Source organism: Lagenorhynchus albirostris, chromosome 16 (genome assembly GCF_949774975.1).
Source record: "Lagenorhynchus albirostris chromosome 16, mLagAlb1.1, whole genome shotgun sequence".
NCBI classification, from domain to species: Eukaryota; Metazoa; Chordata; class Mammalia; order Artiodactyla; family Delphinidae; genus Lagenorhynchus; species Lagenorhynchus albirostris.
In genome coordinates, this window is record NC_083110.1 from 83,966,864 (window position 1) to 83,992,949 (window position 26,086).

The 26,086-nt window shown below is 57.9% G+C and overlaps 2 protein-coding genes across 9 annotated transcripts; both read left to right on the forward strand.

The window, feature by feature from the left end:
* Positions 1-72: 72 nt before the first annotated feature.
* Positions 73-8,388, forward strand: PAOX (polyamine oxidase). Of its 5 annotated transcripts, none has more exons than XM_060126522.1 (7): positions 75-378; positions 875-1,361; positions 2,247-2,446; positions 4,007-4,259; positions 4,979-5,094; positions 5,831-5,988; positions 8,000-8,388. In XM_060126522.1, the coding sequence occupies exons 1-7, from the start codon at positions 195-197 to the stop codon at positions 8,201-8,203; spliced, it is 1,602 nt and encodes a 533-aa protein (XP_059982505.1). In that variant the 5' UTR covers positions 75-194; the 3' UTR covers positions 8,204-8,388. The 5 variants fall into 5 exon arrangements, with proteins under 5 accessions (XP_059982503.1, XP_059982504.1, XP_059982505.1 ...); XM_060126518.1 differs by having other exon boundaries at positions 76-378; positions 4,982-5,094; XM_060126520.1 differs by lacking the exon at positions 5,831-5,988 and having other exon boundaries at positions 73-378; positions 4,979-5,075.
* A 2,453-nt stretch (positions 8,389-10,841) lies between these two features.
* MTG1 (mitochondrial ribosome associated GTPase 1) lies at positions 10,842-24,331 on the forward strand. 4 transcript variants are annotated; one of them, XM_060126525.1, is made up of 12 exons: positions 10,842-11,053; positions 12,098-12,266; positions 14,490-14,535; positions 14,622-14,693; positions 16,629-16,709; positions 17,242-17,298; positions 17,515-17,605; positions 18,859-18,920; positions 19,305-19,401; positions 19,704-19,785; positions 23,512-23,602; positions 23,863-24,331. In XM_060126525.1, exons 1-12 carry the CDS (start codon positions 10,942-10,944, stop codon positions 23,947-23,949), a joined length of 1,047 nt encoding a protein of 348 aa, XP_059982508.1. In that variant the 5' UTR covers positions 10,842-10,941; the 3' UTR covers positions 23,950-24,331. The 4 variants fall into 4 exon arrangements, with proteins under 4 accessions (XP_059982508.1, XP_059982507.1, XP_059982510.1 ...); XM_060126524.1 differs by having other exon boundaries at positions 10,848-11,053; positions 23,512-23,624; XM_060126527.1 differs by lacking the exon at positions 14,490-14,535 and having other exon boundaries at positions 10,850-11,053; positions 12,098-12,162; positions 14,589-14,693; positions 23,512-23,624.
* The last annotated feature ends 1,755 nt before the right edge of the window (positions 24,332-26,086 follow it).

A 26,086-nucleotide genomic window follows, 5' to 3' on the forward strand; every position in this document is an offset into this window, starting at 1 on the left:
CGGCCCCGCCCCGTGTCCCCGCCCCGCGCCCTGAGCCCCTGTCCACCTCTGGCCCCGCCTTCTGCCAAGCCCCGCGCCCCGAGCCCCCTTCAAACTCCGGCCCCGCCCCGCGTCCCGGGCCAACTTCGCGTCTTTTCCCGGCTCTCCGAGCCTCCGAGCGGCGGGGACGCGCGGGAACTGCCCGGGACGGCGCGATGCAGTCGAGTGACCGTCAGGCGGAGGCCCCTGGCCGCGGCCCGCGGGTGCTGGTGGTGGGCGGTGGCATCGCGGGGCTGGGCGCGGCGCAGAGGCTCTGCTGCCACCCGGCCTTTCCGCACCTGCGGGTTCTGGAGGCCACGGCCCGCGCCGGTGGCCGCATCCGCTCGGAGCGCAGCTTCGGTAACAGCCCTCCCGGAACTCCTTCCCGGAACTCCTTCCCGGACCCCCTTCCCAGAGCCCAATCCGTGCCGCCAGAGCTCTGCCGACTCCTGGCTCGGCCTCCGTCCGGGGTTAAGCGACCCGGAACCCTTATCTGGCCCCTTGAGTGAATCCTCGCACTGCTTCAGTTAATAAAACGAAGTTCACTGGTCCCCGAAACTCAGCTGCCCGCATGAGCAGGGCCGGCCCCTGCCGTGCATGGGGAACCCGTGGCAATGCACAGTTGCCCCCGGTTCTGGCCCCGCAGGTAGCTCCCCCTCCAGCCTCCAGGTCGCCCCTCCCGGGTGTTCCTCTTAAACTAGGTCTGATGGGCCCTGCCGGGAGAGTCTGTGGTCCTCAGGGACCGTGCGGGCCTCCGGCTGATTTTCAGAGCATATTTGGGAAGGGCAGGGCTCCGTGTACAGAAGAAGGGCTCCGGTGAGGGAGCCTCACAGTCGCCTCTCCTGCTCCCTCCCAGGTGGTGTGGTGGAGGTGGGCGCTCACTGGATCCATGGGCCCTCGCAGGGCAACCCCGTCTTCCAGCTGGCTGCCAAGTACGGGCTTCTGGGGGAGAAGGCATTGTCGGAGGAGAACCAGCTGATCGAGACCGGGGGTCACGTGGGCCTGCCCTCTGTGTCCTATGCCAGCTCCGGGGGAAGTGTGAGCCCTGAGCTGGTGGCCGAGATGGCCAGACTGTTCTACAGTCTCATAGACCAGACCAGGGAGTTCCTGCATGCGGCTGAGACCCCCGCCCCCAGTGTCGGGGAGTACCTCAAGAAGGAGATCCGCCAGCACATGGCCGGCTGGACAGAGGAGGAGGAGACCAAGAGGCTCAAGCTGGCCATCCTGAACAACTTGTTCAACGTGGAGTGCTGTGTGAGCGGTACCCACAGCATGGACCTGGTGGCCCTCGCACCTTTCGGGGAGTACACTGTGTTGCCAGGGTTGGACTGCACCTTTCCTGGGTATGTGCGTGCCCCACCCACCCAGACATTCCTCCGTGTACCCAGACCCCTCCGTGCCTCCCAGGGGTCCCCCCATGCACCCCAAGTACGCCCCATGCACCCCAGGGGTCCCTACCCGTACCTCAGGCCAAGCTTTGGCAGGCAGGGGACGGGTGGGAGAGACATGGGGCTGTTTGTCTTCCCTGTTTTAGGGAGATTGGTCATTTACTTCCCTAGTTTTGCTCACTTATGAAAAAGAAAAGAATTGTTCTCAAAAACAAGTGATTAAGGGCTTCCCTGGTGGCACAGTGGTTGAGAGTCCACCTGCCGATGCAGGGGACACGGGTTCGTGCCCCGGTCCGGGAAGATCCCACATGCCGCGGAGCGGCTGGGCCCGTGAGCCATGGCCGCTGGGCCTGCGCGTCCGGAGCCTGTGCTCCGCAGCGGGAGAGGCCGCGACAGTGAGAGGCCCGTGTACCGCAAAAACTCCTCCCACATTTAGGAGGCCGCCTGCTTGTAAGCACTGTGCGGGGGCTTCGACCTCAGAGATGGGCAGACAGGCCCTCCTCTGTGTCGATGTGGCTGTTCCCCCATGGGGCACTCACAAGACTCTCCAGGACTGCCCTGCACAGGGAGGGCACTGTGACCAGGCAGATGCCCAGAACAAGAGCCCTGGGCTTGGTGAGGAGGGACCTGCTCTCCACAGGTTACCTTCGCATCCCTTTGCTCATTTAACCCTCCCATGAGACCCCCTCCCTTCCTGCTCTCCTCCCTGGCTGAGCCAGGCCCCCAGGCCAAGACCACAGCCCCTTGCAGCTCCTTGATCTGGTGTGAGCTTGGAGGGCTTGTTTCAGAGACTCACCTCCAGGGCCTGGTCGAACCACGGGACACCTCTGTCTCTCCCAGAGGCTACCAAGGACTCACAGACCGCATCATGGCCTCCCTGCCCAAGGACGTGATGGTTTTTAACAAGCCAGTGAAGACCATTCACTGGGATGGGTGCTTCGAGGAAGCTTCTGCTCCTGGGGAGACGTTTCCGGTGCTGGTGGAATGTGAGGATGGAGGCTGCTTCCCAGCGCATCACGTGGTCGTCACCGTGCCGTTAGGTAAAGGCTCTCCAGTTCCCACCCCAGGGGCCCCTGGCCTCTGGCTTTCTTCAGCCTCATTGCCTCTGGGGCGTTTGTTGGCTGCTAAGCCTGCGTTTTCTTTCTGAGTTTAGGACAGAGTTACTTGGTTGTGCTTTGTAGCAGTCGAGTGCTTTGGAATAAAGTTTCACAGGAAGAGAAAATGCAGGGCAGCAAGTGTCTTACTCCTTTTGGAGGTAATTTATGGAAAGGTTGGGAGGTTCACCAAACTGCTTCCTTAGCGGTGGAGAGGGCGTGAAAGCCAGGTCTCAAGTTTAGGTCCCGGTGGTAATCGAGGAAGGAGTCGTGTGTATAATCCTATTTGCTTCCAGATCTGATGCTTCACACGCAAGTCTTGGAGTAGGAGCGGGCAGTTGGGTAAAAGGTGGAGATGGTTGAAAGCAAGTCTGTGCCTGCTCATCTCATTTACTCCTGAGGCAGCCGGGGACACATCTGCCCCATCCCCATTTGACAAATGCGAACAGAGATAAGTCACTTAATTGCCCAAGTTCACAAAGCTAGCAGGCGCCAGAGTGGATGGAAGATGAAGGGCAAGAGTCTCTGCCCACCTCCCACAGGTCCCGCCTGTCCCCTCGCAGAGAGTTGGGTGTGGATAAGCCTGCTCAGTGCCCGGCTGCTTTTTCCCACGGGGGAATCACACCACGCGTGTTAGCACAGTGTTCTGCTGCTCCTTCGTTTCCGAATCAGCACAGACAGGTCTATCGTGGTGTGTTTTCTCTTACGTGGACGGCCTTGTTCATGCACAATTGTGGTGCGTGGTCGCTGAAGCTGCTGCAGTCAGTAGGTGCGTCGCTGCGGCTGTGTGGTCACTGTGCACAGGGGCCAGGCGCTGTCCCGTTTGTTCTTCACAGCCACACTGTGTTTTCTTGTGTGTAGGTGTCGTTACTTGATACTGATGCAAATTTAGATGGTTTTCACTTGTTCTGTTGCACACAGTGTTGTACACGTGTGTGTTTAAAAACACTTGTGGGCGCATATGTGTAGGATCAATTCCAGTAGCAGGAACTACTGAGTTGAAGCTCTGCACTGAGAGGGCGGCCGTGGAGGGACGGTCCCCTCTGTGGATGCTCACGGCTGGTGCCTTGTTTCCTGTGGGGTTGTTCGTCCTTTTCTTGCAGACCTGCGAGGTTGGCTTGTGCTGAGAATGTTTCATCTCCTCGCGGTTTGACTTTGGACTGAACCTGCTTAATTTTCAGGTGGCTTCTGGGTAAAGCCGGTATGTCTCGCTGCCCCTCCAAGCTAACCCTGGGCAGACTGAGAGGCAGAAGGCTCAGGGGGGAGAACTGTCCCCACAGAGGAGTCCGGGGGCCATGCGACCTGTTCCTGCCTGGCCAGGTGTTCAGGGGGCCTGTTGTGTCCCTCTGCTGAGGTGCTGGCCAGGATTCCCGATGGCCAGCCTGCGTGGGTCCCAGACACCTCTTTCTCTGACTCCTGTGACGGGCTCAGGGTGCCTTCCTGTGGCTATCAGTTCTGGTTTAAGCGATTGACGTGGTGTAAACCGAGTCTACTTATGAATTCCAGGTTTTCTTAAAGAACGTCTGGACACCTTCTTTGAGCCACCGCTGCCCACCGAGAAGGCGGAAGCGATCAGGAAAATAGGCTTTGGGACCAACAATAAAATCTTCCTGGAGTTTGAGGAGCCTTTCTGGCAGCCAGACTGCCAGCACATCCAGGTGGTGTGGAGGGACACGTCGCCCCTGGAGGACGCCGCCCCCAAGTTGCAGGATGCCTGGTTCAAGAAGCTTGTTGGCTTTTGGGTCCTGCCTTCCTTCGGGTACGTGCTCTTCCCAGGTTTCTCCAAGGAAACCTGGTGTGAGCTCTGCGTGGGGTCCAGCGCTATGTCGATTCTCTGTGAGGTGTTTCTGGAGAGTTGGAATGGGTAGGGATCCCAAGGGCACCTTGAGTGGTGAGACAGACACCCTGGGCCCACCCTGTGCAGGGACAGATGGAGACCCACTGTGTGCTGCTTGTCAGCATCTCTTGGGACCTGGAACGTGTAATAAATACTTGCAGTTGTTTTCCTTGTAAGAGACACACTTTGCTCATTTACAAGAAAGTGTCTGTCAGATACCCAGGCCCGAATGCCCCTGGCAGCCGAGCCAGGGTCCGCATGGTGTGCCCCGTCCCCTCCGGCCCGTCACGCGGGGTATTAGGAACACACGCACCCGAGGGTCAGGACTTGATACAGTTAGTGACTCGCTGCCTCACGGGACACTGCAGTAGTGGGGCGTTTCCCAGTGCGTGTGGGTGGCAGGGAAGCCACCGGCTCTGTTCATAGGTTCTGTTGAGTCCCCGAAGGTGCTGGGGGTGGCCGTCCCCACCGGTGCTCAGTTGTGGAGACAGAAGGAATCGTCTTAGTGCCCCGAGAGTTCTGACCTTGCAGACCCCATGTCGAGGGGCCCTGGGAGTTCACGGCCACCCTGGCGGAGCCACTGGCCCTGGTGGAGGCCGTCTGGGTGTTGCGGGTCTGGTCCCAGCGCTGCTTCTCTCCAGCAGGGCCAGCCAGGTGCTCTGCGGCTTCATCGCAGGGCTCGAGTCTGAGTTCATGGAGACGCTATCGGACGAGGACGTGCTCCTGTCTCTGACACAGGTGCTCCGCAGGGTGACAGGTACCGACTGCAGGGGCCATGCCGCCTCCTGCCCTGGTGGCTGGTCTCTGACAGGAACCAGACCTCTCACCAGACAGGAACTGGGTTCAGCCCTGAGTGTCTGGGGACTGTCCTTCCCATTAGTGCGTCACTAAGAGTTCTTGTCTCTGAGGGACACTTCCCACTTCTCTTTTCTAAAATTTGCCACCAAGATGAACACAGTTGTCCCTAATCAGAGCTTCACAGACAAGACGCTGAGGCTTGGGAAAGGCGGCGGTGCCTGTCGGGGGCTCTGCTTCTAGGGCCTCATGCGGGGAGCCCCTTACTAACACCCTCTGGGCCTTGGTTTTCTCCCGGGCAGTATCTCTCGCTTTTAGCTGCTAAGAGTCCTTAAGGTGAGAGGCTCCTTGGTGTTGCTGTTGTTGTTGTTTTTTTAATTAATTAATTAATTTACTTTCGGCTGCGTTGGGTCTTCGATGCTGCGTGGGCTCTCTCTAGTTGCGGTGAGCCGGGGCCACTCTTCATTGCGGTGCGTGGGCTTCTCATTGCGGTGGCTTCTCTTGATGAGGAGCACGGGCTCTTCTAGAGCGCAGGCTCCGTAGTTGCGGCGCACGGGCTTAGCTGCTCGCGGCATGTGGGATCCTCCCGGACCAGGGCTCGAACCCGTGTCCCCTGCATCGGCGGGCGGATTCTTAACCAGTGCGCCCCCAGGGAAGCCCCAGAGGCTCCTTGTTCATGCGGGTGTCTCCCGGTCTAGGGAATCCCCGGCTCCCCGCGCCCAGGAGTGTGCTGAGGTCCCGCTGGCATAGTGCCCCACACACCCGGGGCTCCTACAGCTACGTGGCCGTGGGCAGCTCCGGGGACGACCTGGACCTGCTAGCCCAGCCTCTCCCTGCGGACGGCAGGGGTGCCCAGGTAGGACGCAGCTGCCTGGCGAGGGCACTGGGGTCCCGCTGAAGGCCCAGGGCCCGGGATAGGTCCACGAAGGCCAGGGATGCTGGGTGCGATCAAGTGGGGGGCTGGGGCCCCGAGACTCAGAGTCCATTTTCTTTTTGAAACTAACAGTAATTTTACAATGTGTTATTTTTATCAGAATTATACATACATGTGGCTTAAAGCGTCAGAGGATTCTATGGTGCTGGCTAACAAAATGAAATAAACAAAATACAGCACTCTGGTGGGGGGCATGCCGTTGCCCCTTCCCAGACTGTTCTTCAGGCTGATTCTGATCTGAATAACAGGCTCATGCTACCACTGTTTTAAAGCCATTTTATAAAATCGAAGTATAGTTGATTTACATTGTTGTGTTAGTTTCAGGTGTACAGCAGAGTGAGTCAGATACACACACACACACACGTATTTTTTCTCAGGTTCTTTTCCATTATAGTGCTACCACTTTTTACAAAACATCTAACTGTGTAAAACTTTAAATGTTACAAAGGTTGGCAGAACCTGTGGGTTCCTGTCTCCAGCTTCACAGCTGTCCGTTCCTGGTGTCTCACTGCCCTGGCCTCCCCCATACCTTTACTAGGCATGTCCCACAGGTGATGTCATTTTATTTGCAGATATTTCAGTGTGCGTCTCTAAAAGATCAAGGACACAGCACTGTTATCACACTTAAAAATTCACAATAGTTGCTCCACATCATCCAACATTCTGTGTTCAGTTTTCTAAGCCTTTTTCTTTTTTGGCCGCGCCTCGAGGCACGTGGGATCCTAGTTCCCCGACCAGGGATCGACCCCGCGCCCTCTGCACTGGAAGCGCGGAGTCTTAACCGCTGGACCGCCAGGGAAGTCCCTCTAAGTGCTCTTTGATTTTTCAGTTTTAAGAATTACTGATTGAATTCTCACCACGGCACATAAAGTTTTAGCTTTCTTGCACTCATCTGCCCACCCAGCCCTCAGACCTCTCCCCACCCTCCAAGGTGTGCCGCAGTAATTTTGCTAAGACTGCTACTCACTGTTGACACATCCTGTTTGCCGTGGGCACTCTCCACACCTGAGCTGGCAAGGGTGCCTTTGTTTCTTTTCCAGCAGTGGAAACAACCACTTCTCTGGGCCGATGGATTCTGTAGGTGGGCACCGTGGGACGGTTGTTTCTGCCCCACGACATCTGGGGTCTCAGCTGGGAAGATGACGGGCTTGGGGTGACTCAGGGCTGGGGCTGGGGTCATCTGAGGCTGCCTCTCTCATGTCTGTCCTGAGCATGGCTGGGACGCTGGCTGGAGCACCTGCCCCAGGCCTCTCCATGTGGCTTCCTCACAGAGTGGTGGCCGTCACGCTGCCCTGTGGCCGCCTGGGGCTCCAGCGCAGGCCTTCTGGGGAGGGGCAGCTGCATCGCTCCAGTGACGGAGCTGGGAAGTCAGGAAGCACCACTCCTGCCACACCTGCTGGACAAAGTGGTCAGGAACCCGCCCAGATTCAAGGGGCCGGACACAGACCGCACTTTCTGTGGGAGGAGTGTCCGAGGATTCACAGCCGTGTAAAGCCCCACGTTGGGTGTAAATGCTGCTTGGAGAGCCATGTCCCTTAGGGTTTTGAAGACGTTCTCCAGCGTTGCTGCTGGAAGCCTGAGGCCGTTCCGATGCCTTTCTTCCCTGTGTCAGCTGGTTTTCAAATCTCTGAGGAAGCCTGAATGAGCAGGAAGCCCCACGCTCACGCTCACTCCGAGCCCAGCGGCGCTGCCTCCTGGCACATATTCACTCGTCTGGGATGCTCTTGAATTACCTCACCGTGGTTTTTTTTTTTTCCTCTTTCTTTTTCTGGATTTCTGGTTGGATGGTGGGCTTCTGAGTTGGCCCTTGAATTTTCTTATCTTTTTCCTGCTGATGTCTGTCTTTTTGGTTTTTCGCTCTGTGTTTGGGGAGGAGCGTGTGAGGCTTGTGGCCGACCCCTGGCACCCACCCTCAGCCCACCCTTCTTTGCAGCTCCAGGTCCTGTTTGCAGGGGAAGCCACACACCGGACGTTTTACTCCACCACGCACGGAGCTCTGCTGTCCGGCTGGAGGGAGGCTGACCGGCTCATCGCTCTGTGGGATTCGCAGGCACAGCGGTCTGAGCCCGGCTCTGAGCTCGGCTCTGCTCCCCCAGTTCCCGGGTCCCGGGGAGGCTGGCCCCACCCTTTCCTTTGATGGACAAGGTTCAGTCGGGCTTGGGATTTGGGATGTTAATGTCACTGGGGTCAGCTCCCTCCTTTCCCAAGTCGCTGGAGTCCGGCCAGGGCTGAACTTGAGCTGAGCGCGAAGTCTTCCTGGAGAAGGGAGGGGTGGGATGCTGCTGCTGATGCGGTTGGAAGAACATAAACTGTGTAAAAGTGTCCTTTGTCCAGAGTCGTCCTTATGCCTCGGAGCTGCAGCATGGGTTGCTCTGTCCTCATCGTGCCCCGGGCTCCGGTCACTGCAGGGCCCTGTGCCCCCAGCACGTGGCCCGCCTACCCCGGCCACCCTGGACCCTGGGTGTGTTCACGGGTGTCTGAATTCTCGTTGCTGGTGGCAGCAGAGCCAGTGGACCTCCCCGTTGTTCAGGCACTGGCTGCCCTACGGTCTGGGCGAGGGCCAGTGAGTGTGAGACAGGAGTGTGCGGGGGAGGGGGCACCCTTTTCTGACCCGAGGGCCCAGGGCTTTCTGGAGGAGGTGAACAGTGAGGCCTGAAGGGTGCAGAGGAGTGGGTGCCCTGGGCGGCATTGCTGTGAGCGTGTGAGGGTGCGCTGGGCGGCGCTGGGGTGAGCGTGTGAGGGTGCCCTGGGCGGTGCTGGGGTGAGCGTGTCAGGGTCTCCTGGGCAGTGATTGGGTAGATGGTGGGGAGTGTATCGGGGGCCTGGGTGCTGTGCTCAGCTTCTCTCATCTTCCCTCGCTGCATCCTCAGAGCCCCAGGGAATGGGCTGCACGGCCCCCATCTCACAGCTGAGGAAAGGACAGAAACCTCAGGTGAGGGTGGCAATGGCCAGTCTCATGGCTGCCACGGCAGAGCTTGGGCATCTTTCCAGGACCATCCCGGGGAGGCGGTGCAGCTGGAAGCTAGCCTGTGCAGGGAGGTGCAGGAGCTGCAGAGGCTGGGACTCCATGTGGCAGGCACGGCGCCCACCGGCCCGGCACCTACCTCGAGGTCAGTGGCTCCTGACCCTCCTCAGACCTTGGGCTGCAGGGTGTGTCCTGCTTTGGGTTGGGGCCCTGGCCCCCTGGAGGAGTATATGCATGCCTGGAGAACTGCCTCTGGGCTTCTCTTCAGCCCCAAGTGGCCAGGCTCTGGGCTGTGGTGCCAGACACGCCCTCCGTCCTTCATCCTGGCACCTTCTTACTGACTTCTCACCTTGGGTCAGATCGCCCTCCCAGGGACCTTCCCTCTGCCCCCAGAGGTCTGTCTGTGTGTCCACTGCTTTGTGTCCCTGGAGTTGTCTCACTTGGGGCACCTGCCTGTCAGACAGCTGAGAGAAATCTGGGCTTCAGGAGGGTTTTTATTTTCGTTCTTTGGTCCTAGGGCCATGGAAGAACACAGCGTGCATCAGGCACAGAGTTCTGTGTTGTTGACGTCTCACGTTTCATGAGTCTGGGTGCAGGACTCAGGCTGTCTGGGCTGGCTCAGGAGGGGTGCTGGGAGGCCTGGCAGGAGGCCCAGATGGTCTCAGTCAGGCACCTGGAGGGCTTGTCTCAGCCCCAGGAACCATTAGCTCTGAGTATTAGGAGGTTTAAGGCCATCAAGATGACAGTAGTGATATCTTTGTGCTGAGAATCTGAGCATCTTTGGAGTTTTAGGAGCCTGTTTAAAAAATTCCATTAGGGCTTCCCTGGTGGCGCAGTGATTAAGAATCCGCCTGCCAATGCTGGGGACACGGGTTCGAGCCCTGGTCCGGGAAGATCCCACATGCCACAGAGCAACTAAGTCTGTGTGCCACAACTATTGAGCCTGCGCTCTAGAGCCCGTTGGCCACAACTACTGAGCCCATTTGCCACAACTACTGAAGCCCACATGCCTAGAGTCCGTGCTCCACAACAAGAGAAGCCACTGCAGTGAGAGGCCCGTGCACCGCAATGAAGCGTAGCCCCCGCTCGCCGCAACTAGAGAAAGCCCACGTGCAGCAACGAAGACCCCACGCAGACAAAAATAAAATAAAATAAAATAAAAAATTACATTATTGTCATACTCTTGTAACTCGAAGTGCAGTCAGTAGTTACTCAGACTTGAGGTATAAAGTTAAAATCTGGTGGCCTAGTGGTTAGGACTCTGGGCTCCCACTGCCATGACCCAGGTTCAACCCCTGGTTGCACAACTCAGATCCTGCAAGCCATGCTGCGCGGCCAAAAAAAAAAAAAAAAGTTAGAATCTGACTACATTTATACAGAGTGTTGGGACAGTGAAGGGAATTTTGAGGCTGTTTGTACTAATAGGTTTAATTTAGCAGAACTGCAGTCAGTTTTTGCAAAGGTTTGTTTGTTACATTAAAATCCAGAGTACTTAGAAAAGGATGTTACACTTGTAAGTTAAATGTTAAATATCTGAAAAATTTTGACCAAGTTTGTAAAAAGGGACCAAACTGACAGCGGACTGCTAAATTTTGTTACTTATGCTCAGGATACGCTTAGGAAGAACCCGGATTTTTTAATTTAATGAATTACTGAACCCTGGACCCCGATAACCCCCGGGACTGCGTGGGTCCTCCCCTGGCTCGGAGCCATGCCCCTGGCTCATAGCCCCGCCCACGGGCCCCCGCCCCCTCTCGGGGTCCGCCGCTAGAGGCAGAGTCGTTCGCGCACGCGCGGGCCGCGCTGCGGAAGCTTGGAGACGCGGAACCCTTGTGTGGGTCGCGGGCCCGGCGGAGAAGTCCGTTGATGGAGCGGTCCGCGGCGCTGCGCGGAGCTCGGGACGCGGCGCCATGAGGCTCACCACGCGCGCGCTGTGCGGCGCCGCCCGGGCCGCCTGGCGGGAGAGCTTCCCCCTAGACGGTCGCGACGTGGCGCGCTGGTTCCCGGGCCACATGGCCAAGGGTGAGGTCCGGCGAGACGCGGCGGGGCCCACGCTGTTTACCCGGCTCTTCGCGGGTCGCCCGCGAGCGGGGAGGGCGGGGGTCGTAAGGCCCTTCTGCCACTCGGCTCCTGAAGCCTCAGTTTACACATCTGCTTTGGAAAAGATAAATTCCTGACGTTACTTTGGAGACTAGATGAAGTAGGGGTAGGAAAGCACTTTACAAGTTGTATTCAGCTATTCAGTCACCTCAAAACCTTTGAGACGTAGATCGAGTTTGTTGTCTTCTGCCCAAACCTCTCTGGGAGTTTCTTACCGTTCATTTGTCAAAGTTTGGCCCCAAGAAGACATGTAGGACGGGTCCAGCCCTTCCCCGTGTGACGGATTGCCACGCTCCCCCTGCTCCCGCCCCCTTTGGCGCCTGCTCTGCCAGGCTCGGTGACGGGTGCTCCGCGCGTCGGTGCTCGGGAGGGACGGGGCGCCCGCGGGGGGCGGCATGTGGGGTGAGGTGAGATGTCTGAGGATGTGCATAAATGACAGGGCTTGGCTGTGGGAGGGGAGGCTGAGGGGCGGTGTCACTGCTGAGCCGCAGAAGAGGGGCATTGTTGTGTTCCTAGTGCGGGGTGAGTTCAGTGCCTTGTGTGTGCGTCGTCCAGGGTGAGTGGCTCAGGTTGGTACCTACACCATCGTCATCTCCACACAGTATTGAGGGCCCCATGAGTCAATTAGTCCGTGTTTCTCTGCTTTATAGATAAAGACCCATAGAGGTTAAATATTCCACCTAGAGTCGCCCACTTGTGGAAGTGGTGTAGACGGATGGGCTCTGACCTCACCCTGTGATGTGCAGGTGTCCCTCAGGCAGGGACCTGAACTTTCTCTCCTCAGCCACCAGGGTTGAATTTGAAGGAGACACAGTTATTGTTTAATAGAGCACTGCACTCAGATGTATTCATTGTAGGTTGTTTATGATGGTGTGTCATTCTTGACAGTTCAACTTAAATCTTCTAGCTCTCTTAAAAGGCCATGGACCCCCTTCTTCCCTTAAGCGTCCTTCTTCTGTTTTCCAGGGCTGAGGAAGATGCAGAGCAGCCTCAAGCTGGTGGACTGTATCATCGAGGTCCACGATGCCCGGATATCCTTCGGTGCTTGTGACACCGTGACTTACAATAAGCAGCGCGCATCTGGTCCGTGTCCTGCTTCTGGCACAGAGCTCCTCAAAGTCTTGGAATTTCCGAAGTGAGGAGCTCGTTAAGGTGTCTTTTGTTATGTTAATGAGGTGACTTTGGAAAAGACCCTAAGTCACCTAAGGTGGGGAGCTGGTTGCTGGGGGAACCAACCTTGATATGGTAGCCTCAGAACTTTCAGTCCTACCCTCTGACCTTACGGAAAGGAGAGGGGCTGGAGATTGAGTTCAGTCACCCAAGGCCAGTGATTCATTCTGTCCTGCCTGTGTAATGAAGCCGCTGTAAAAACCCAAAAGGTTGAGGGGTGGGCTGGGGACAGCTTCTGGGTTGGTGAGGTGTCGAGATGCAGGCATAGTGGCATATAGAGGGAATGGAAGCTCCGGGTCCCTTCCCCGTCCCTCGCCCTATACGTGTTTTCCATCTGGCTATTCCAGAGTTAGGTCTTCTTATAATAAGCCTGATCTAGTAAGTAAAATGTTTCTCTTAATTCCTTGAGCCAGTCTGGCAGACTGATATTGCTAGGACCCAAGGACGGGGTCGTGGGAACCCTCCTTCCATAGCCCGTTGGTCAGACAGCATGTTGGTTGTCACCAGGTGACAACCTCGACTTGCAGTTGGTGTCTGAAGTGGGGGGTGGTAGCAGTCCTGAGCCCTTAACCTGTGGGGTCTGATGTCGTCTCCAGGTAGATAGTGGCAGAACTGAGTCGAATACTAGGACACCCAGCTGGTGGTGGTGGAGGATTGCTTGGTGGTGAGGGACGTCCCCCAACCCCATTGGCATTGGGTGCAGAACTGTAGTGCAGGGGAGACCCTCCTGAGTCAAGCAGGAGGCATTCCTGGCTTGTTACCTTGTTTCTGTCTACCTCCTCTGGTCCCTGCTCTGGTCCAGTCAGCACCACAGTGGTCAGCGGCGTCACCTGTCATAATTATTGGCATTTGAAGCAGGGTTCTCAGTCCTCGTTACGCACGAGAATTCCCCCAGGAGGCTTTTGAAAATACCGATATCTGGGCCCCTTTACAGGCCAGTGAACCAGAATCTCTGTGGGGCCCAGAAAGCTCCCCTTTGATACGCAGGTGGCATCGTTTCTCTCAGACCTCTGCCTGGCACGCCCAGGCCTTCCAACCCAGTCCAGGTGGGATATGAAACCTCCATTAAAACGTTCCTGCCAACCAGACTTTTCCCGCTGTACTTGAGGCGTGGATTGGCAAGATGTAACCATCTCGCTCAGTATACTTTTCAGAGCCTGCTTTTGTTGTACTTACCTGAGCTGTGTTTAGATTTTCCTTGTACGGTGAAGGTGTTGGCTTGAGAGTCATTGCCATCTCTAGGGTGGAGGGCGAGGGACTGTTTTCTCTGTTTCAAAGGCCTGTGGGAATTTCTCTACTGTAGGCTAAATGTATCAGTTCGTACAATACCTCATGCCAGTCCGAAGGGCTTACTGGCAGTTATATGTCTGATTATTGAAAAACAATGAAACCTGCCCTTACTGCTCCGTGTGCTGTGATGAGAGGCCACCTCTGCTCCTTTAGTCCCTAGACGTTCTGATTTCTCCTCCAGGTCGGCGCCGTGAGGGAGTCTGGAGGCTTTCAGCGTTATGAATTAGCACAGGCTTGGTTAACCTCTGAGGGAAGAGGGCTGTTTACGGAAAGTCCCTTTGTTGTGTGGGTGAGGACACAGCACTTGACTGGGTGCCTAGACCCAGGGCACGTTGAGGCCTTGGCCTCGTAGTAGACAAGCACCAGGTAGGGGCCGAGTGCTCACGAGATGAAGACACAGACAGACCTCCCTCCTGCCTGGGTCCGTGTCACGGGAGGTGGCACTTGGCAGTGAGCGCCAAGGGCCCCTGGCTGAGGGAAAAAGGGCCTGCCCATGGCAGTAAGGAGGCAGGTTCACTGGAGGTCTTCGTGGGAACTCCACAGGGTGGTGGCGGTGGGTGGCGGCGGTGGTCTGACATATACTAGTTAGGACTCTGTGGGAGGGACTTTTTTTGAGCCATCAGATCATTTTGGCAACTGAACAATGGTCTAGTCGTAAAACCTTCCAGTGAGCTTTGTTTTTTGTTTTTGCCACCGTCGTTCCTGTTTGAGAAGCCACTTGAGAGCCACCGCCCTGTCTGTGCTCTGCCTCTTGTCCACAGGAAGTGGCGAGGGGCCTGCAGTGGCTCCTGGCACTGGCGGGGCAGGCACGCTGGGGGGTTGGTCTTGGTGGGAGGCTGGGCTGGCCCGAGCTCGCTTGCTCCCAGACTGGGCTTCCTCTGCCCTGTCCCTTCTGAAGGTTTCCTTTCGAAGGTGGTCCAGTCTGCGTAACAAGACGAGGCAAAGTACGTTAATTGGCTGGTAAAGCGTTGAAGGAATTTTGCCTTAATTTGGCCACATCCCACTTTCAGGCCGAAACCCTCTGTTTCAGGAGACCCTTGGGCTTAAGCCTCACTTGCTCGTCCTCAACAAGATGGACCTGGCGGATCTGAAGGAGCAGCAGGTAATGCCCCGCAGGGCCTTCAGCGTGAGCGCCCCTGAGTCGGACCGGATCACTGGGCGGGCGTGGTGTCAGGCCGCCCGGGCCCGCCGGCTTTAGCAAACTACCCTTTGTTTAACTCATGATCCAAGTGATCGGAGCGTGCGCCTCCTGTAGCAGGTGGCCGGGAGGTGCGGCCGGAGCCGAGCGCCCCACGTGGCGGCCACTGGACCCGCGAGGCTGTGAGCACGTGGGTCGTAGTTGCTGCTGTGAGGCCGACGTCCACGTTTTATTTCACTTTCATTCGCTAACGTTTCTGTTGCCTCATGAGGTGAGTGGTCGTCCCCCGGACAGCGCTGGCCTGGAGGCCTCCTGGTGGCTGCATTTGCCCCTGGTGTCCTCGCTGGCCAGCCCCACGGCTTCCCAGACCCCTGGCTGACCTGTGGGCTATCTGCTGCCCACCGAGTGATCTGGAAGCTGGAAGGCGGGTGGCCCAAAGCAGCTAGGGGATTTCCCTGAGCCCTGCGGGACGGGGATACAGTGACCAGGCCGGAGGTATGTTTCGCCTTGTCCCTGAGTAAGAGAAACGTGAAGATTCAGGAAATGTTACTTGTGAAGTGTTCTTCTCTGCTTTTCTTGCTGTTATCAAATCCTTTGTAAAGAGTAGGTGTCAGAATCTTGAAATCAAGCCAGTTTTTTTCTTTTGTGGAGCTTTTCCTTTCACAGCAGCAAGAACACGTTCCTGGTTTCTTAGTTGGCTGTGGTACATTGAGTTATTTAAACCCCTGCCACAGGCCTGTAGCACCCGGTTTCCAGGGAGATGCAAGTGCTGAAGCCACAGGGTGCTTTGTTCATTGAGAACCCGAGCGGAAGACGTCGCCCATCAGGACCCTGCCCCTGCCGTGCAGGCTGCGCGTCTGCTCACTGAAATCCCTCCTGCCGAGCGCGCTCCGCTCTGAGAACAGAACCCCACGGGTTTCACTGCAGGGGCAGTTGTAGTTACTGGTGATCACAAGTTTTCAGCTGCTTTGCTTCGCTGAGACTTGGGTCGTATCAGCCATCAGTTGTTCCTGCTCCAAAATGCTGATTTTTGTGGAGTGACGGGCACACTAGGTGGCCTGACAAGGGGACACGGGGGTGGGGGGGTCTCACCTGTGGGAGGCGGCTGGGGTGTTTGCCCCTCCTCTCAGGTGCTGCGGCCAAGGGCTTGGGGAGGAGAGGAGAGGAGAAGCCCCCAGGGTGGCCCTCCGTGTCTGCCTCTGTGGAGTGGGTGGCAGCGTCCCGTGCAAATTTGTACACTTGAAGCGCAGCTTCACGTGTGTCTGTGATGCCTGACCTTAATCTGCGTCCTCATAACAAATAACATAAATGAGTAAAACTAAATGAATTAATGAACGATTTCTTTGTTCCTTTAAGTAACTCAGTAGCTGATCAAAGAGTGCAATACTGGTTGTAAAAATACCAGTCATGCGCTGATTTTGCCTCACGTTACGGCCAGTAAGTTCATATTAACCTTAGTTTACGTAGGGGCTTTTAAAGTATTCCTTGTACTTTGTAATCGGATGGGGCTCAAAGCTTAGTTTCAGTGGAGCTCGTTGTGTGGAAGCTCGTTAGGAGGAGTGGGAGGGATGGTGCGACCAGACAGAGACCAGCGCTGAGCAGTTCCAGTGCTGGGAGTGACTTGGAATGACCTGGTGTGGCCTCCTCTCTCTGTGTCCTCACATGGAGCCAGCCGCCCAGGGCCACCCCGGGGCCAGGCTGCCCTCCTTGGACGTCTCCTCAGGCAGCCTGTCCCTGGTGCTGCGTTGCCCCTTGCGCTGCCCGGTGGGCCCAGCCTCCTCCCTGAGTCCCTGGCCGCTGCGGCTCTGGGCTGGCAAGCAGATCTTGGGCGTTAGCGTGTGACACTGCCCATGTCTTCATTTAGTGTTTAAAATGGAAATTTCGTCTTGTCTCTTTCAGAAAATTATACAACACTTAGAAGGAGAAGGCCTAAAAAATGTCATTTTTACCAACTGTGTGAAGGATGAAAATATCAAGCAGGTGGGTTTTTTTCTGTTTTGTGCTCTAATGCTTCTGCTTAAATATGTTAAAGAAATGCCACGAATTAGGTTGTGCTTCTGTAAGAAGCACAGTGTCGGAGACGACCCGTAATTGCTTGGGTTCTGGGCACGCTCATCTCCCGGTGCCAAGGGCAGCACGGGCCTGACGGCTGATGGTGGGAAGGGAGCGGAGTCAGCCTGCGAGACACGTTCCGGGGTCATAAGGTGGAAGGGCCTGTGGAGGGTCTAGTGCCTGTTTTCCCAGTTGTATTTGAGAATTTCACCGGCTGACGTGCATCTTGTTAGCAGGTGCTGGCAGTCACAGCCGTCGCCCCACGGGGTCTGTCCTGCTGGTCCCTGGTGGAGGGGCGAGGTGGGGCACAGGCGACCCCCACCTCCGCCTGCCGTAGCGCAGCCTGAACCTTGACGTGTTTGGACCTGAGCTGTCCGGTGCTGGGCGCTGGAGTGTCCACCTCCAGAAGCTAAGGGTGGCCAGTTCCCCCAGGAAAGGGCCTGTGGTCTGCTTCTTGCAGATAATCCCGAAGGTCACGGAGTTGGTTGGGAGCAGCTGCCGCTGTCACCGAGGAGAGGTTGGTGGCGGGCCAGTGCCAGCTGTGGGACGCCCCTCCCGCTGGGGAGCCCAGGCCCGGCTACCGAGCACAGCCCGGGGAGCCCCCTGTCCTCCGGGTCTCAGTAGGGGGTGAGCAGGGCCGGTGCAGCGACTGTCCTTCCTGTTAAGCTGGCCTGGGCGTGTGTGGGTCTGGGGGGTCCGGCTGGGCCGCTGATCCCTGGTCTCGCGCCTGCAGAACCTGGAGTACTGCACCATGGTGATTGGGGTCCCCAACGTGGGCAAGTCATCGCTCATCAACTCCCTGCGGAGGCAGCACCTCAGGAAAGGTAGTTCCCCGGGGCAGGCTCTGGTTCTTGTGCTGGGACAAACTTCAGAGCCCGAGACCCCAGCTCGTCAGGGGGTCTTTTCCCACCAGGAGGAGGTGACAGCCTGGCATGCAGCCAGCTGGTGAGACACAGTCATTCCCTTATACATTTTATACTTCATTTGCGTTCTCTCTTCAAAACTAAATGCTTAATTGTAGTGTTTAGTATATGCGATGACTTTTCTAAACATTGGTAGTCTCGTCCTTTCATTTATCTGTCTCTGACCCGCTGTGCTCAAGGTGTGTAGGAAACGTGGGGTGCGACGTCAGGCCGGGACCTGGGGAGGGGGAGCCCCAGGCCTGTGTCCTTGTCCCGCGCCTCTCAACTTTTGAGACCAAGTCTGCACGAGCGTGTCCTTTGGGCGCCACCCCAAAGCCCGAGCAGTGCCAGACTGTCATCTCGGGCTGTTTCGCTGCCAACTGGGGAGCTGTTACAGTCAGCTGTTGTTTTGTTTATTTTTCTTTAGTTGTGGCTTTAAAAAACATCATTGGCATTAAGTACGTTAAGTGCTGTGCAACCATCACGCCACCTATTTCCAGATTTTTCCATCATCTCAAGCGGAAACTCTAGACATAAATGGTAGCTGCCCTCCTGAACTCCTGGGAGCCTCTGGTCTACTTTCTGTCGTGTGGACTTGACAGCTCCGGTGTCACATAACTGGAATCACAGGATTTGACCTGTGTCAGGCTTATTTCACGGAGCCTAACTCTACAGGGTCCATCCGTGTTGTAGCGTGATTCATAATTCATAATTTCCTTCCTTTTTCGGGCTGAATAATACTCTGTGGTGTGGACGGACCACATTTCGTTCATCCATCTGTGCCGACGGATGCATGTGTCCCTTTGTTCTTGTGTTGATTCAGCAGAGGGTGCAGAGTCTGCTTGGGACACACCCTGAGCTGGGCCCCAGGGCAGCCAGTGTTCAGAGCACAGGCGGCCTCTTGGTCAGGAGTGGCCCCACCGACAGGCTCTTCTGGGTGGTGTGGGGGCAGATGCTTGGGACCCGGTCTTGCAGGGAGGAAGGTGATGGCGGCGGGCAGCTCCGGTCCAGACGTCACGGCCGTTGCTTAGCAGGTGCTGGGCCACTCTCAGGGCCGGGAGACAGTTCTCTCCTGGTGTTAGGGGCCCTCCAGGTCTCCACGTGTGTCGTTGCTCATTCTGTAGCTTACCTGCCTGTGTGTTTAACAGGCACTGACACCCTCTTTTATCCTGCAGGAAAAGCCACCAGGGTGGGCGGCGAGCCTGGGATCACCAGAGCTGTGATGTCCAGGATTCAGGTAGGGGCCCTCGGCTGCCGGGCCTCCACCGCCCCTTCCCTCTGCTCTGTCCGCCAAGCGCTGCCCCAGTCCTCACAGCAAGCCTGGGGGAGGGCACAGGTGCCACCGCGTCTCACAGGTGAGGGAAGCTGCCCGAGGGCACACAGGGTCAGGGCAGAGCCCGTCCTCCTGGGAGGAGGGCAGCTGCTGGGTTCCTGCTCTTATTCGTTCTCCGCATCACGCGGGAGTGGCATCCTGTGGAGTAGCTGAGAGCTGGTGGCAGTGACGACGCTGGCGGGCAGGCTCTGGGGCCTCCTCAAGCCTGTGGGGCCCAGCAGAGGGCCTGGCGGGAGGGGCTGCTTGAGGCTGCTCGAGCGGCTGGCCGACTGCCCTCTGTGCCCACAGGTGTGTGAGCGGCCGCTGATGTTCCTGCTGGACACCCCTGGGGTGCTGGCTCCCCGGATCCAAAGCGTGGAGACAGGCCTGAAGCTGGCCTTGTGTGGTGAGCCAGCCCCCCACAATAGGCCCCCAGGGCCCCAGGCTGGGCGCCTCGTGCCAGCCTTGGCCTGGCTGCCATAGAGATGTCCAGAGCTGTGGTGCAGGACGTCTCGGGCAGCGTGTGTGGTCCTGGCTCACAGGTGACACACTCTGCACCCTCTGACCCCACCAGTCCTCCTGGCCTGCCCTGGAGGGGCGCCCTCCTCCTGTTTAACAGGTGGGGCGGGGCTGGTGGGGGCAGGTCAGGCCACGGCTTGGCCTCCTCAGCGGCACGTGTGTGCGCTCACCCTTGCTGCCTGTTCCCAGGAACCGTGCTGGACCACCTGGTGGGCGAGGAGACCCTGGCTGACTACCTTCTCTACACCCTCAACAGGCGCCAGCTCTTGGGGTGAGTGTGGGAAGGCGGGCCCTTCCTCTCCCATCCCAGACAAACGTGACTGAAAAAACAGAACCGTTAAAGTACTGTAGATAGATAGCGTGCAGTCCTTTGAAGTGTACAGTTTAATAGACGTGTGAAAGCGTTCCACAGTCCAGAAAACCCCCCCAGTTCTTATGCTGCTTTGTAGCCCCTCCTTCCCGCCCCTTCCTGCCCCATCTGCTTCCCATCACCTAGAATCTCACGAGTGGAGCCACATGGTGCGGACTCCCTGCTCAGCCCCGTCGTCTCGGGATTCATCCGTGTTCTAACACTGGTCACCGCTGGGAGGTTTCATTGTGCAGACATCTGGTTGGTTCCTTCTCGCTGCTGAGGACGGTGTGAGCGCCGGTGTCCCGTGGGGCCCCAGAGCTGTCCTTTATCACAGGGGTCCCCAACCCCCAGGGGACCCGGTACCGGTCTGTGGCCTGTTAGGAACCGGGCCGCACAGCGGGCGATGAGTGGCGCGTGAGCGAGTGAAGCTTCCTCTGCCGCTCCCCGTCGCTCCCTGTCGCTCGCGTTACCGCCTGAGCCACCCCATCTCCCCCCAACCCCGTCCGTGGAAAAACTGTCTTCCACGAAACCGGTCCCTGGTGCCAAAAAAGGTTGGGGACCGCTGCTTTATCACCTTGAGGACATCAGGCACAGGTTATTGACTGTCCCCAAAGAAGCAGCTTGTGGTTTCATTGACTTTCTGTGTTCTCTTTCTTCCTGGTTGCTGTTGGTTGATTGCTGTTCGGTCCCTGTTCCTTCCTTGTTTCCGTGTTCCTGACTCTCTTCCTGTTTGTGCTGCCCATGGGGAGACGGGCTCTCCCACCACCGCCTGGGCTGCTCTCTTCCCCGCTGTCCTGGCAGCAGCTGCTTCATGAGTTTCCAGGCTCCGTTGTCGGGGGTGGAAAGCGTCAGGAGGTCATTGGGTTCTTCTGGTGGTTTGAGGACGTGACCCCCTTTATCCTTCGAGAGTCTCTGTGTGCTCATCTTTCCTGTCGCTTTGCTTTGAGCTTGTGCGTCTTTACTTTTAAAATGTGTTTATCGGCTGCTTGTAGTTGGGCCTTGCTTTGTACCCAGTCTGACCGTTTCTGCTTTTATTTTGGGTAGCCCATTTACATCTGATGTGGTCACTGACGTTAGGTTTCCATCTGTCATCTTGCCATCTGTCCCAGCTATTCTTTGTTCTTTTTTCCTCTCTCTCTCTCTGGCCTGTTTTATGATTCCCCTTTGTCAGCTTGTTACCTGTAGCTTTGGAGGAGGTAGCTTTAGGGTTTGTAGAACACTTTTCGGGGGTGTTAATGCCGAGTGTGGTGTGAGGGCCTTTCCGCTCTCCTCACCCTCACCTCTGGGCCGGTCTCGTCACACCTTTTGCTTTTATGTAGCAGACGTGCTGCCGAGCTTTGTTTATGCACAGATGTAAGTGGAGGCTCGATCTCGGCAGTTTCCTCTGAGCCTCGCCAGTCACGGCTCCTTGTCTGTGTGTGGACCCGCCCTCCCTCTGGGGCCATCTTCCTGCCCGAGGGTTTCCTGTGACGCTCACAGTGACGCAGGTTGCTGTTTGTCCGAAGATGTGCTCATTTCACCTTAGTTTTTGAAGGGCGTTTGCCCTGCGTGTAGATTCTAGCTGGACGGATTTCCTCAGTCCCGCAGAGCGGCTGTTGTTTCTGATGAGAAGTCTGTCTGTCTGTCTTTGTTCTCTGTATTCATGGCCCTCTGGCTGCTGTTAAGATTTCTCTTTATCAAGTTTTTGAGCAATTTATGGCGCTGGGCCTTCGTGTGGTTTTCTGCATGTTTCTTGTGCTTTTAGTTCCTCGGGCTCTCGCATCTGTGGTTGTGTAGTTTGTATCACATTCGGATGATCTCTGGCCATTCTTCCTCTCTCCCAGGACTCCACTACCCAGGCACTGGCCGCGGGTGCCGCCGGCTCAGCAGTGCTGGCTCTCCAGTCCCCTCACCCTCTCTTCTGCAGATCTGACCTGCTTTAATCCCGAGTGTGTGTTTTCACAGTGCTCTCCTCTAGATACTGGGTTTGGATCATTTTTTTTTTACTATCTTCTGCGTGTTTTCTTAACTTTGTAACCACGGGAACGTAGTTCTAATAACTGATTCAACGTCTGGGAATTCTAACATCTGGGGCAGTTTCAGGTAATTGGTTTTCTCCTTGTAATGGCTCTGTTTTCCTGCTGTGTGTGCCTGACAGCTTTTGACGGGGGGCAGGCACGTGAATCGGACCTTTCTGGTGACAGGTGTCTTTATATTCCTGTTCTGGGACCGTTATTTGGAAACACTTTGGTCCTTTTGGACCTTCCTTTTACAGTTTGTCAGGTGGGCCTGGAACAATTCCCAGGGCGTCCCGCCCCCTCCCCAGCCTGTGGATCTTGGGTTCCGTCTGTCCCGGCTGCTCCCCTCCTGCCTCTTGGGTGGCTCTTCCTGGCCTCTGGCCTTGGGAAACTTGCTCTGCTGACCATCTGAGGGTGGCTGTCTGCCAGTTTCCCGAGCCCTCTCCCTGGGCAGCTCTGCCCTGTCTGACTCGCCTGCAGCCGGCAGCTGCCCTGGTCCCCAGCGCCGTCTCTCCGCTCCGGGCTCCCCGGGGCCCCTCCCTGCACTCCTCCTTCCCATGGCTACACTCTTTGTGGCCTGATGTCTGGGCCTTGAAAACCATTGTTGTGTGAAGTTTTGGTCGTTTCTTCCTTTTTTGTTATTCCAGGTGGCGAGTAGACCCAGTCCCTGTTAGCCCATTTGCATGGAAGTGGGATTTGACATATGTGGGTTTTTTTGGGTTTTGGTTTTTTTTGGCTGCATGTGGCTAAGCGTGTGGGATCTTGGTTCCCCAGTCAGGGATTGAACCCGTGCCCCCTGCACTGGAAGCACGCAGTCTTAACCACTGGACCGCCAGGGAAGTCCTGGAAGTAGAATTTGAAATGTCATGTTTTGCTTGATGTTCGAGGCATTCAGTTTGGACCTCCGCTGTCCTCGGTGTTTCTGGGAAGCGTGACAGCCGACTCCCTGCGGGTGGCAGGTCTTGGGCGTGTGTGGGTGGGAGTCTTCCTTGCCTTCGATCTCTTGGGGACAGAGGGGCCTGCGCAGCTGCTGCTCTGGGAAGTTTGATTTTGGACGCGCATTCCTCGGGGTTGTCGTTCCGAGACTGGCTCCGATGCTCACGTGGGGTCCAGGCGCGAGGCCTGAGGCCCGTCCGGCCTCCCCCACTCTGCAGCTGCAGATCACATTGCAGCCCTGCCTGCCCGGCGGGCGGTGAGGGGGAGGGGCCAGCGCAGGTGCTGGTCCAGGGGTCCTGGCCCCGGGGCTCAGGGAGGCACGTGTCCGTGGAAGACGCTGGTCTCCTTTGGCCTCTCAGCCTCTGATGTGCCGCACCCGTCCCGTGCTGGCTCTTCCCCCCAGGCCCAGAGCACCAGTCAGTGGGGAATACCACCATCCATCTCCGCCAGCCGCCTAGAGGCACCAATGCAGCCTCGGCAGCAAACTGAGTGCCAGTGGCCGGGCTGCCATCGTGGGAGGCCAGCTCAGGGCCAGGGGATGACACCGCCTTTCTGACCGCCGCCCCAGGACCCCGGTGGCGGAGGGGGTCTCGGGCAGCTGGTCGTGGCCACGCGGAAGGCAGGTGTCGGTGAGGCCCCCAGGTCCACGTGGCGGTCACCCGCACCCACGAGGGGTCATTGGTGGAGCTGCTGACCATCGCCCTGTGTGCAGGTACGTGCAGCACTATGGCCTGGGTGAGGCCTGCGACGACATCGCCAGTGTGCTAAAGCGTGTGGCCGTGAAGCTGAGGAAGACCCAGAAGGTGAAGGTGCTGACGGGCACTGGTGAGACCTGGTGGCCCCAGGCTGGGCTCGGGGGGCGGAGCTTCTGGGGGAGGGGCTCTCGGTCTGGGCTGGGGCTGGGGCAGGGTGTGTGGGGCGGCCCCACCCTCTTCCTGTGGCTTCTGGAGGCTCCAGCTTCCCAAATGTGCAGCGCAGGCGCCCACCTGAACGGGCCTGAGGTGGGTGGGCTAGAGCTCCCGAGTGGGGCTCCATCCTTACTGGGCCCTCCTGCTTTCCCCAGGTGACGTCAACGTTGTCCAGCCCAACTACCCTGCGGCCGCCCGAGACTTCCTGCGGGCCTTCCGCAGCGGGGTGCTGGGCCCCGTGATGCTGGACCGGGACCTCCTGCAGGGCCCCCCTGCGGCGGAGCCCTGACTAGTCCAGCAGGAGGGCCTCGCGGCTCCAAGGCCAGGGGTGGGCACCCGGGAGTCCCCTGTCCACAGGCTCCTTGCTGGTCACTGTATACTCCCCGGTCTCTGCTCTAGGAAGGAGGCCATGCCCTCCTGCTGCCCAGCCCAGCCCCTGGTTACAGGGGACTGAGCCTGGGTGTGGACATCAGGGCAGTGGACGTCCCTGGGTTCCTGGCGGGGGGAGGAAACTCACTCATGTTCAGTATCTCCTAAATATTCTCTTGAGGAGAAGCTGGTGTTTTCTCAGAAGGAGTTGAAAGTGTAATCTGTAATTTTAAAATTAAAAGGCCTGTCTCTGTGGTTGGCCCTTTCGTTGTGCACCTGTGCAGCCCCTTGGGCCCCTCACCAAGGAAAAGCGGAACGTGAACCACTTAGTACCCAAGGCTCTTGTGTAAGAATCCCGACACGGAGTCCTGGGTCCTGCAATAAGAAACAGTCTCATTGGCAACAGAGTGTTTATTTCACTACTAAAACGTGCACACACACACGGACAAGGGGTCCCAAGTAGCCGTGGCAGAACCCAAGGACCACCTGTCCCCTCAGTGGCCGGGGCCGCTCTGCTCACAGCCCAGCTGCACACAGGCCGGTGTGGTCAGCGGAGACCCTAGGCCTCCCCGCCGCCTCCCAGCACCTTCCAGCTAATGAGACAGCAGGACTTTTTCCCGGAGGCGGTGCTCAGCATTGCTGTGGTCGCACCTGCAGGGGTGCAGGAACATGACCACCAGCTTGCATTCTGGGGAGGCCGGAGGGGGAAGGGGTGGGGATGGGGTAGGCTGCACCTGGTCAGCAGCCCCGGCCCTTCCTGTAGGCGCCCCTCTAGGTCCTGCCGCCCCGTGTGGCTGCCCCACACCCAGCGCACCTGCCAAGTCTCCTGAGACACCCACCGGCCTCCTGCCGGAACCCTGACCCATAGGGGTGGGAAGCATTCGGAGACTCGCAGCTGTGCCAGACGCCAGATGCCGCTGGAGTCGGGCTGGTGTGTGGAAAAGCTTGACGAGCGCGCTGGCGGCTCACGCTGCAGAGGCACGTGAAGGTCTGGGCCAGCCACAGTCCAGGTCCGGGTGGGTCTCTGAGGCTGAGCACAGCCTGGCCGGGCCCATCGGGGAGAACTGAGTCAACCGAGGGGCCGCCCTGATGGGTCCCCCTGTTCAAGATTTTAAAACGGTCACGCTGCCTCTGAGGCCCCAGCCAGGGCTTGGCCACGACCTGTTGGTCTTCGGGAGCGTCGAGCTTGGTTCGGGAGGACAGAGCGCATCTGGGCGCCGCACCCAAGAATGCTGGCAGTGTGGACACAGGAGGCTGCAGGGAGCTGCGTCCTGCAGCGGAGCGCCTGGGTCTTCGGAGGAAAGTGCTGGTCCAGGTCCCGCGGATAATCTGGAGACCTTCGGCGTAACCAGAGCCGAGCGCCAGCTGTGGGAGAGCAGAGGTGGCACGGCTCCTGGGAGATGCTGGTCTTGGCACTGGCGTCCATCAGCTGAGTCCAAAGGCCCTGCAGCCCAGGGGCAGGCGAGGGCAGATTCTGGAGGCAGCCCTGCCGGGGAGGCTCCTGCTGAGCACAGGAGAGCCTGAGCCGGAAGCCAGACCCCGGAGCCGTCCTTCTGAGGGACAAGAGGCTATTCAAGCCACAGGACATGTGAAAGAGCTGGGGCCCCAGGCTGAGCCCCCGGCCAGTGGACCAGGCTGGCGGCTTGAGAGGTGAAGGGCTGGCCTTCCGCGCGGCTGTTGAGTGCCAGCCGCAAACCCTTGTCAGGACGCGCCCTGTGGTTTCTTCAGAGGCCGCTCTGGCCTCGCTCTGACAGCCCTCGGGGTGTGGAGGAAGCTCAGCTTCTGGGCTTTCTTCTGCTGGACAGGTGCCCTCACATCTGGTGGCACTTGCTGGGCACTGGGCCCTGCCTTGTGGCCATGCCGGCCGTGGGTCTGACTGGAGCCCCGGCCCCTCCGGTCCACCTCGCCCTCAGCTTCCGAGGGGCTGCCTGCCACAGCTGCTGTCCCCGAGTACAGGCGGGGCTCTTATCCTGGAACGTGGACCTGGAGCTCAGAGCAAATGGAAAACTC

Excerpts from the sequence above, each read along its gene's own strand:
- PAOX (XM_060126522.1), top strand. The coding sequence starts at position 195 with ATGCAGTCGAGTGACCGTCAGGCGGAGGCCCCTGGCCGCGGCCCGCGG. Across the intron at positions 5,095-5,830 it reads GGTGCTCCGCAGGGTGACAG|GGAATCCCCGGCTCCCCGCG; the intron begins GTACCGACTGCA and ends CTCCCGGTCTAG. Across the intron at positions 5,989-7,999 it reads CGGACGGCAGGGGTGCCCAG|CTCCAGGTCCTGTTTGCAGG; the intron begins GTAGGACGCAGC and ends CCTTCTTTGCAG.
- MTG1 (XM_060126524.1), top strand. The coding sequence starts at position 10,942 with ATGAGGCTCACCACGCGCGCGCTGTGCGGCGCCGCCCGGGCCGCCTGG. Across the intron at positions 14,536-14,621 it reads GCGTAACAAGACGAGGCAAA|GAGACCCTTGGGCTTAAGCC; the intron begins GTACGTTAATTG and ends CCTCTGTTTCAG. Across the intron at positions 14,694-16,628 it reads CGGATCTGAAGGAGCAGCAG|AAAATTATACAACACTTAGA; the intron begins GTAATGCCCCGC and ends TGTCTCTTTCAG.